Source organism: Schistocerca serialis, chromosome 4, assembly GCF_023864345.2.
Source record: "Schistocerca serialis cubense isolate TAMUIC-IGC-003099 chromosome 4, iqSchSeri2.2, whole genome shotgun sequence".
In the NCBI taxonomy this organism is placed as follows: domain Eukaryota; kingdom Metazoa; phylum Arthropoda; class Insecta; order Orthoptera; family Acrididae; genus Schistocerca; species Schistocerca serialis.
Window position 1 is genome coordinate 714858131 of NC_064641.1, and position 9742 is coordinate 714867872.

Here is a 9742-nt window from a genome sequence, read left to right on the forward strand (position 1 = left end):
CTATGATGTGAATTGTAACATATATCCACAATCAAAAACAAACCTTGTATTTGTCTTTGAAGAACAAAAAAAGACTTTAGAAATGTGCAAGAGGAACACGTATGCTTGTAACTAAAGACTGTAATGCATGAAGAAGTCTGCAGATAATCTCGAGTCTGATGTAGATGTCTGATGGGTAATGATGATGATAGTGATCTATTTTCTCACCTGTGGAATTTCCACCCTGCACTTTGGATCTAACTAAAAATTTTCATTAATGTACCCATTTCCCTTTATGTATTCTAAATAACTTATATCGTTTCATGTCCAAACCCGGTAGCTGAGTGGTCCAGTCTGGCTTAAGCTGTCACTGCAGTCGCATGCTCCTCAAGTTTGCTCCATGAACATTCAGTGTTTACGACAGTGTTTTCGTGTTAAGTGATTGTTTATTGGCATTTTGCATGTGAATTAAGTGTTATAAATTGAGCTATTGGTCTTTATTCATGTCGTCTTTCTACGTAGTGCCATTGGGATTTCGGCGTTGTCCGAAATTTCTTTGCTGCAGAACACCATGGCAAACTCCGTGAGAAAAAACACCGTGATTTTCACCTTCGACAAGTACACCCGTTGAGTACAGCCCTCTACACTTGAAATACATGACTGGATTACTGAGGTAATTGTCCTTCATTCTGAATCTGTTCATACCATGCAGCTAGACTCTGATGAATACTGCATTTTTGTAAAGTTTAACGATCCCATGAGTGTAGACCGCTTTCTGGAAAAATTTGGTTATGAAACGGAATTTATACACCGTGATGGTACTGAAAGTACTGTAAAACTCAGGGATTCTGAGTCTGTAGTTAGAAATGTAAGGGTTTTGAATATTCCCATAGAAGTAGACAACTCGAAAATTAAAGATGTCCTTTCAAAGTATGGGTTTGTCAGGCAAATAGTACATGAAAGGTGGGCTTCACATTTCAAGCTGCATTCACTCTGTGGAGATGGAAGTGAAGGCAAACATTCCCACCCACACCTTTGTTGATGAGCACAAGGCGCACGTTATTTACTCAGGGCAAACCCCTACATGTCATGTATGTAACGAGCCTGGTCCCCTCCGTCAACACTGCCCTCGCCGTGTTTTTGTGCTAAAAAATAACCTTACAAAATACTGGAAATTAACACTCAACGATTTGTTGCCAGCCAGTAACACAACAGAGCCAGCAGCTGTCGTGGATCCTGTTACTACCTCTGAAAATATTGCACTTAATGTTAATGAATTTCTGTCTTTAAAACCTGCGTTAACTGCTGAAATTCCATCCCATGACAGTGAGTTTCCCACTAAAAAGCGTTCTCTAGAGGACACTGAAAAAAATGTTGATGAGGACTCTTCCTGTTAAACACCTGTTGCCAGGAAGCTGAAGCCAAGTCCTGAAGATCTGTTGGAAGTGGAAAAAGGAGGTGAAATGCAGGTCAATGTGGCTCCCACTTCCTCACAAGGAATTATACTGCCACAAACAGATTGTGACACAGCTGGTAATGACCTTTCACAGAAATGTGACCCTGAGCCTGAGGTCACAGCTGCAATAACCGCATCAAGTGCACAGATCATACAGTGCGAACAGTACAAGGAAGTACCAAGTAAACAACCTGCTGACTCTGAAGCGCAACACCGTGCTGAAGGAGGAAATAAACAAGCATCACCACCTCGCCACAGGACAACACAACAGACAACACACCGGAGCCAAATATTGACGACTCGCAAGCCACCACCATTGCGCCAGACGGCCACCGTTGGAGGCAGCGACCGAAACTAGGTCTTGCTGTCACGTGTCATCAAGAGAAAGCCACACCAGAGAAGAAAGACATCAAGAGAAAGAATATTAAATATGAAGTCATCAGGGCCAACACTGAAGAGGAGAAAGAGAACGACCACAGTGACATAGCAATGCATTGTCAGGATTTCAGGATAATTTTCTTTTCAAGCACTTTGTTTAAAAGCAGTAAAATTTTTTCTAGGAAGTTAGTACATGTAATGGGAACACAGCTTGTAAGGATCGTGACTTGTACAGAAGCACGTTGCTGCTATAATCATACCAATCCTCATCCCAAATAGCTTGTTCTGGTATGTCTGTTGTTAGGTTGGAGAAAGCGGATGTAGCTAGTTTGATATTTAACTTTAATCCGTTAATGATGAACGTCGCTCTTGACGGTACATGATTCACAATATCATCAGTTCACAATACATTCTTGAAGAATATGGAACCTTGCTAGGTCGTAGCAAATGACATAGCTGAAGGCTATGCTATACTGTTGTCTCTGCAATTGAGAGCATATGTAGTCAGTGAACCATCGCTAGCAAAGTCGGCTGTACAACAAGGGTGAGTGCTAGGGAGTCTCTCTAGATTAGACCTACCGTGTGGCGGTGCTCGGCCTGCAATCACTGATAGTGGCGACACGTGGGTCCGACGTATACTAACAGACCATGGCCGATTTAAAGGCTACCACCTAGCAAGTGTGGTGTCTGGTGGTGACGCCACATTCCTCCCCCACAAATCGGCGTACGGTTGTGGTATAAGGCCTCCATCCACCGTGGGGAGGACCCCATGTTGACGTATGCGACGAGGTGGGGAGCCTAACAACAGGTGAGGCTGTGCAACCCGCACCCTGCCATTTGGAGCGCGGTTAGCTAGGGAACGCCTGAAAACCTACTCCAGGGTGCACGCCAACATGTGGTGTATGCGCCAATAGAGAGACAGGAAGGGCCGAAGGGTCGACCTCCATCGGGCCGGGGCACCGGCACAACATATGGTCCAGAGCAGGCAAGAGTTCCATGTCGGAGGACAACTTGTCACGGGGAGTGATCGGCAGCGCGTGACTCAGGGGAGCACCTGACGGATGCAGCAATGCATCCACTGCGGGCATCACCGGCGGGAGAAAAGGCTGCGGCGGCACGCCTCTGTGGGACAAAATGGGAGGCAGCATCGGTAACACCTGGGGCTGAGGCGAGCCAGTAGATGGGTCCCCGGGGTGCTGACCGGATGGCACCAGCCCTGAAAGCAGACGGCGAGTGGCAGATCCTGTGCGATGACAGAGGCGCAGCTGATTGAGATGCCGGCGCACCTCACCAGAGGCCCCCAAAACCACATACATAGCGCGTCCAAGGCAGCGAAGAATGCACCCTGCAAGCCAATGCCGTGAACCTCGATAGTGGCGGTAGTAGACAACGTCGCCTGGGGCAAAAGCAGGTGTCTGCCGCTGCACAGGAACCTGATGCGGCGGATGTAGCAAAGACATCAAGGCTCAATGATGGTGACCGTGGAGCAACTCAGCTGGCAAGCGACCATCTCGGGGCTGAGAGCGATACGAGGACAAAACAATAACGCGTCCTCCCGAGAATGCAACTCTTTCAACTTCAACATCTGTGACTTGAAAACCCTGACCAATCGTTCAGCGGCATTGTTTGACTGTGGCAAAAATGGCGTGGACATCAGATATTGAATACCATTGGCCTTGCAGAATGTCTGCAGAAGACCCTCAATGCAAAAGATAGCAGATAACGCTTGGATGGTGGCAGATGATGTCATGGAAGACATCCGGACAACAAAAGGAAAATTACTGAAGGAATCTATCACAACCAACCATCGAGCAGTCCAAAATGGACCAGCAAAATCGATGTGTAAGTGTTGCCAAGGGAAAGCAGTGGCTTTTGGCCATGCAAAGAATTTCTGCGGTGGTGTTGATTGTTGTTCGGTACACACCATGCAAGGAGAGCACATATTCGTAATTGCGGCATCGATTCCGAACCAAGTACAGTGCTGACGAGTAAGTTGTTTCGTTCTCACTATACCCCAATGTCCTTGGTGCAGAAGCTTTAAGACAGAGGACTGTAACGAACGTGGGACCATGACACTGGACTGATCATTACCAGAACTCAACAGCAAAACACCACGCTGAACAAAAAGTCTCTCCTTGTGAGCAAAAAATTGGCGAACCAACGGGTCCCTGATCCATGACTTTGACAAGGGCCATTTCGTAGCAACAAAACACAGAACAGTAGGAAGGACAGGGGTGGCAGTTGTGGCTGTAGCTACACGGCGAAAATCAATTGGAAACGATTCGACCACGTCATTGGTTTCCGAATCAATGAACATGCAAGCAAGTTCGGAGGAATCGAATGCCCTATCCTCAGCAACAGGCAAATGGGACAACACATCGGCATTTCTGTGCTTAGCAGTGGACTGATACAAGATATCGTAGTGGTACTGCGAGAGGAAAATAGACCAGCGAATGCATTTCTGTGCTGTACGTGGAGGTACAGGCTTGTTTGGATGAAAAAGCGATGTCAAAGGTTTGTGGTCTGTGATTATGGTAAAGTGACGACCATACAAGAAGTCATGAAACTGTGTAACACCAAATTCGAGAGCCAATGCTTCTTTCTCAATCTGTGAATAATTTCTTTGTGCATACGTGAGCAATTTGGACGCAAAGCCAATAGGGCGATCGTGCGAGCCATCTTTGTGCACAAGCACAGCACTGATCCCAAAATCTGATGCATCCACCAACAACAAAAGGGGCTTCTGGGGATTGAATGGCGTAAGGCAAGTATTGGAAAGCAACGCCAATTTCAACTGGCGAAAGGCGCATTCGCATTCCATCGCCCAGATGAACAGAACACCTTTACGGCCTAAGCGATGAAGTGGAGCTGAAATGTAAGAATCATGCAGCACATATCGGTGATAATAGTTTATTTTTCCCAGCACACTCTGGAGCTGCTTCAAATTCTGCGGCAAAGGCAAGTCTTGTAGGGCATTGAGGTGCGTGGGACTGGGATGTATGCCTTGGGCATTGAGTACATGTCCCAGGTATGGCAAGTCACTAGCAAAAAACACATTTGTCCTTCCATAAGCGAAGACCATTATGTCGCAAGACCTGAAATAATGTTCTGAGATTGGATAAATGTTCTTCTTCCATCTTTCCAGAGATCACAACATCGTCCAGATAGTTTGCTGCAGTAGGGACTGACGCACAAACAGTTTGTAGATATTGCTGTAACAATGCATGGGCATATGCACACCTGAATGGCAGTCGTTTGAATTGATACAAATCAAGATGCATGTTAACCACCAAAACACACTGGGATTCTTCGTCCACCGGTATTTGCAAGTACGCAGCTGCTAGGTCCAACTTTGAAAAATATTTGCCCGGGCACAGTTTGTCAAAAAGATCTTCTGGTCGGGGTAAAGGAAAAGTTGCAATCACTGGTTGTGGATTCACTGTTGCCTTGAAGTCCACACAAAGTCTCAATTTTCCCAAAGGTTTTGGCAAAATTACTAAGGGTGATGCCCAGAGAGAAGCCTGCACATGTTCAATTACACCTTGTGATTCCAAATCGTGTAATGTTTTTGCAACCTGATCACACAATGCGTGGGGAACATTGCGCGCTCTGAAAAATTTTGGTTGCGCATTTACTTTCAGTTCCAAATGTGCTTTATAATTCTTAATGCAACCGAGGCCCAGTGCAAAAATGTCTGCAAATTCTTCACATAGACGAGAAACACTGTCTGAAGGCACAGTCTGGTTCACTGATAGGACCTGATTTACTATAGACAAGTTAAACAACTGAAATGAATCGAAACCAAATAGTTCACTGCAGAAAAAGAACAAAGGACATAAAATGACACAAGTTTTGTTTGTCCTTTGTATGTTGCAAGAAGGCTGCACTGTCCCAACACAGGGTTCTCTTGACCTGAATAGCTAATTAATGTAACATTTGCAGCATGCAACGGAGGTGTGCTCAGCTTTTTGTAAGTGTCTTGATTGATCAGTGAAACTGCAGCTCCAGTATCGAGCTGGAATGGTATCACTTCGCAGTTAATGTCCAAGTCTACAAAAAGTTTATTTTCCTGCTGACGACAAGAGTGACTGTCCCATGTAACGTGAACTGACACTGGTACAAAATCACTTGCGACTTGATGGGAGTTCTGGCGATGTCGATGCACACTATTTGTGGGACAAATACAGTCACTGTTAGAGAGAGTGGCACTGGGCGGAGTGCAATGAACGACATGAATTTCCATGGGCAAAGTTTCGTGATCCTGAGTATCCACGGTTCGATTCTGATTCTGGCGCAAAGCAAAGAGCCTGGAATGGTTTTGAGTTTCCGTTCTGAGCTTTTTCTGGCAAACACTCTGAACATGTCCTTTTTTATTACAGTAAAACCAAGTAGCTTGGCATGGTGGGCAATTCTCACGCGAATGTTTAGTAGCACACTGCAGGCATGATTTGAGCACTGCATTTGCTTGCCGGCGTGGCACACATGGCTGAGAGCCCAGCGGCAGTGGCGTGGCCGGGCACGAGGGCTGTTTACTGCTCCGTGCAGCTCGCCCGGCAGGCCGGTTAACCTGACACACTGCTGGCGAAGTTTCAAATGATTCCTGAACAAAGTCAAGTGTTTCCTGCTGATCCAATATGTCCATCACTTGTTGAAGGGAGGGATTGACTAGTTTCAAAATCTGTTCCCTTATACGAACATCAGAAACATTCTGTGCAATTGCATCACGTACCATACTATCTTAATATGGGAGTCCATATTGACACTCAAACGCACAATCCCTAGTAAGGCCTTGCAAGGTTGCAACCCACTCCCGATTAGTCTGACCTGCCGTATGTTTTGTATGAAAGAAGGTATACTGTTTGGCAACTATATTGACTGATTCTTTTAAATATGCATCTAATGCAGACAAAATTTCTTCGTAGGACAGAGTTGCTACGCTGCGTCGGGGAAATAATTTGACTATCATGCAGTAGGTTTGCACTCCAACGGATGAAAAAGAAAAGGCTGCCGCTCGTTACCTTGAATTCTGTAGGCGGCGAGATGGAATTCAAATTGGTGTGAAAACTCCGTCCAGCTTTCCAGTGCAGCATCAAAAGGTCTGAATGGCGGTGCAACTGCATGTTGTGGCTGCGTTAGCAGTGGAGCGGCGGCTGCCGCATCATTTTGCATTGCATGTTGACCCTGGACGAGTTGTCCAAGGGCATCCAGTAATGCCTGCGTCTGCTGATTCTGTAAGCGATAACATTCGGACAGTACATCTGGAGATTGTGGTGAAGCCATTACACAATTAAATCAGTGCAGTATAGTTAAGAACACCGTTTTAACTCGTCACCAATGTTGGGTTGGCAGAAGAGCCAACACCGTGTTACTAGAGGAGGCCGAAATGCACGCATTTTAGCTCACGCAGGCTGGTGTGAGGAGGAAAGAACTTTACTGACGTGAGGTCTGGAACATGATAAGGAATTAGAATTCATAAAGTGGACGTAGCTAGTTCGATACTTAACTTTAATCCATTAATGATGAACGTCACTCTTGACGGTACATGATTCACAATATCATCAGTTCAGAATACATTCTTGAAGAATATGGTGCCTTGCTAGGTCGTAGCAAATGATGTAGCTGAAGGCTGTGCTATACTGTCGTCTCTGCAATTGAGAGCGTATGTAGTCAGTGAACCATCGCTAGCAAAGTTGGCTGTACAACTGGGGCAAGTGCTAGGGAGTGTCTCTGGACTAGATCTGCCATGTGGTGGCATTCGGTCTGCAATCACTGATAGTGGCGACACACGGGTCCGACGTATACTAATGGACCACAGCCGATTTAAAGGCTACCACCTAACAAGTGTGGTGTTGGTGGTGACACCACATCTGTGATGCAAGCTTATAGCATTACTACTATTAACATTAATAAAATACAGTCACCCTTGAAATTGGCAGCACTAAAAGAATTCTTGTACGAGTCTGGGACAGATATCGCGTTGCTAAAAGAAGTTGCGATGACGGAATTTCAGATCCCAGGCTTTTTTGAAATTGTTAATGTTTCTATGGAAGCCAATATCGGCACAGCCATTCTTATAAGGGAAGGCATTCTGGTGACTGAAGTTGAACGACTGGAATCAGGAAGAGCCGTAGGCATAAAATTTTTCAACATTACTGTGCTTAACCTTTACGCCCCATCAGAAAATTCCCATAAATTGGATTGTGCGAAGCTTTTTCAAGATGAACTCATTTATTTATTGAGGAAAACTCCATGTTCTCTTATACTAGGTGGAGATTCTAACTGTGTTTTAAACCATAAAGATCAACAACTACTTGCCACAGTTAAAAAAGTTAGTAAGTGATCTACAACTTAAGGATGTGTGGGAACTTCAGCACCTGGCGACAGTCGAGTTCACGTAACTGCCACCTGCTTCACGTCTGCTGTGCAGTGAGCTACCTTAATTTAAGTATTAACTGTATTTTTCTTACTTGTCACTTCTTCTTCCATGTGTTTTTGCTTTTAGGAAGCTTTAATTGCTGAGTGCTAGTAATAATGATCCATAGATTTCGTGTTTGTTTTGAATATAGTCAGAGAGTCCCTTTAGTCAGCCATAGTGCCAGTAGTGTCAGTGTCGTCGTAACTGCTGCCTGCTTCACATCTGCTGTGCAGCGAGCTATCTTAATTTAAGTATTAACTGTATTTTTCTTACTTGTCACTTCTTCTTCCGTGTGTTTTTGCTTTTAGGAAGCTTTAATTGCCGAGTGCTAGTAATAGTGTTCCATAGATTTCGTGTTTGTTTTGAATACAGTCAGAGAGAGTCCCTTCAGTCAGCCACAGTGCCAGTAGTGCTAGTGTTTGTTTTGAACACAGTCCCGAGGCAGGTAGTGCTATTTTCATTGTTTTCTACAAGAAGTGGCTAGCAATCACAGTTTAGTCAACAATCAGTGGCCTTTAGTGAATTAGCAGTCTAGTTAAAAGTTGATTAACTCTCTACAATAAACTGATTCCTTAGGATGGATAGGATGTGTGACTGCTGCGTACGGACGCAGGACGAGCTGGCCACTGTTCGCGAACAGCTGAGCGTGTTGATGACCATGGTCAACCGTCTTCAGGCTGCTGCCTCGGAGTGTAGTGGCAGTGGGGAGTCTGGTGCGTCGCATGGTACACCCCAGGTGTTACATGCTTCACCCACTGTCCCTGCTGTCGAGACATCTTCGCAGGTACTGGGCGCAGTTGGGCCACCCTCTTCCCAGAGGGAGTGGCGGGTTCAGAGGCATTCGCGGCGCACGAGGCGGAGGGTAAAAGTGGAGGCTTTCATTGTGGCATCGCCCGCTCTGCCTGTGAGTGGACATGTGGCTGCTCCTTCAGCAAGGTCCGAGCAGGCACATGGGGGCAGGGGTTTATTAATTACTGGGAGTTCCAACGTTAGGCGGGTGATGGAGCCCCTTAGGGAAATAGCGGGAAGGTTGGGGAAGAAGGCCAGTGTTCACTCTGTCTGCTTGCCGGGGAGTCTCATCCGAGATGTGGAGGAGGCCCTGCCGGCAACGATAGAGAGCACTGGGTGCACCCGACTGCAAATTGTTGCTCATGTCGGCACCAATGACTCCTCCCGTCTGGGTTCATAGGTCATCCTCAGTTCGTACAGGTGGTTGGCGGAATTGGTGAAGGCGGAAAGCCTCGCTCGTGGGGTGGAATCAGAGCTAACTATTTGTAGTATCGTTCCCAGAACCGATTGTGGTCCTCTGGTTTGGAGCCGAGTGGAAGGCTTAAACCAGAGGCTCAGACGATTCTGCAGAGATCTGGGGTGAAAATTTCTTGACCTCCACTATCGGGTGGAGAAATGTAGGGTCCCCCTGAATAGGTCAGGCGTGCACTACACGCCGGAAGCGGCTACAAGGGTAGTGGAGTACATGTGGAGTGCTCATGGGGGGTTTTTTAAGTTAGAGAATT

At 46.1% G+C, this 9742-nt stretch overlaps 1 protein-coding gene across 1 annotated transcript in view; it reads left to right on the forward strand.

The window, feature by feature from the left end:
• LOC126474715 (aromatic-L-amino-acid decarboxylase-like) overlaps nucleotides 1-1793 on the forward strand; it is a 129434-nt gene extending 127641 nt beyond the window's left edge. Inside the window, exon 6 of the mRNA XM_050102193.1 lies at nucleotides 1530-1793. Coding sequence (XP_049958150.1) covers nucleotides 1530-1793 — 264 coding nt within the window. The remainder of the gene's footprint in view (nucleotides 1-1529) is intronic.
• Nucleotides 1794-9742: the final 7949 nt, after the last annotated feature.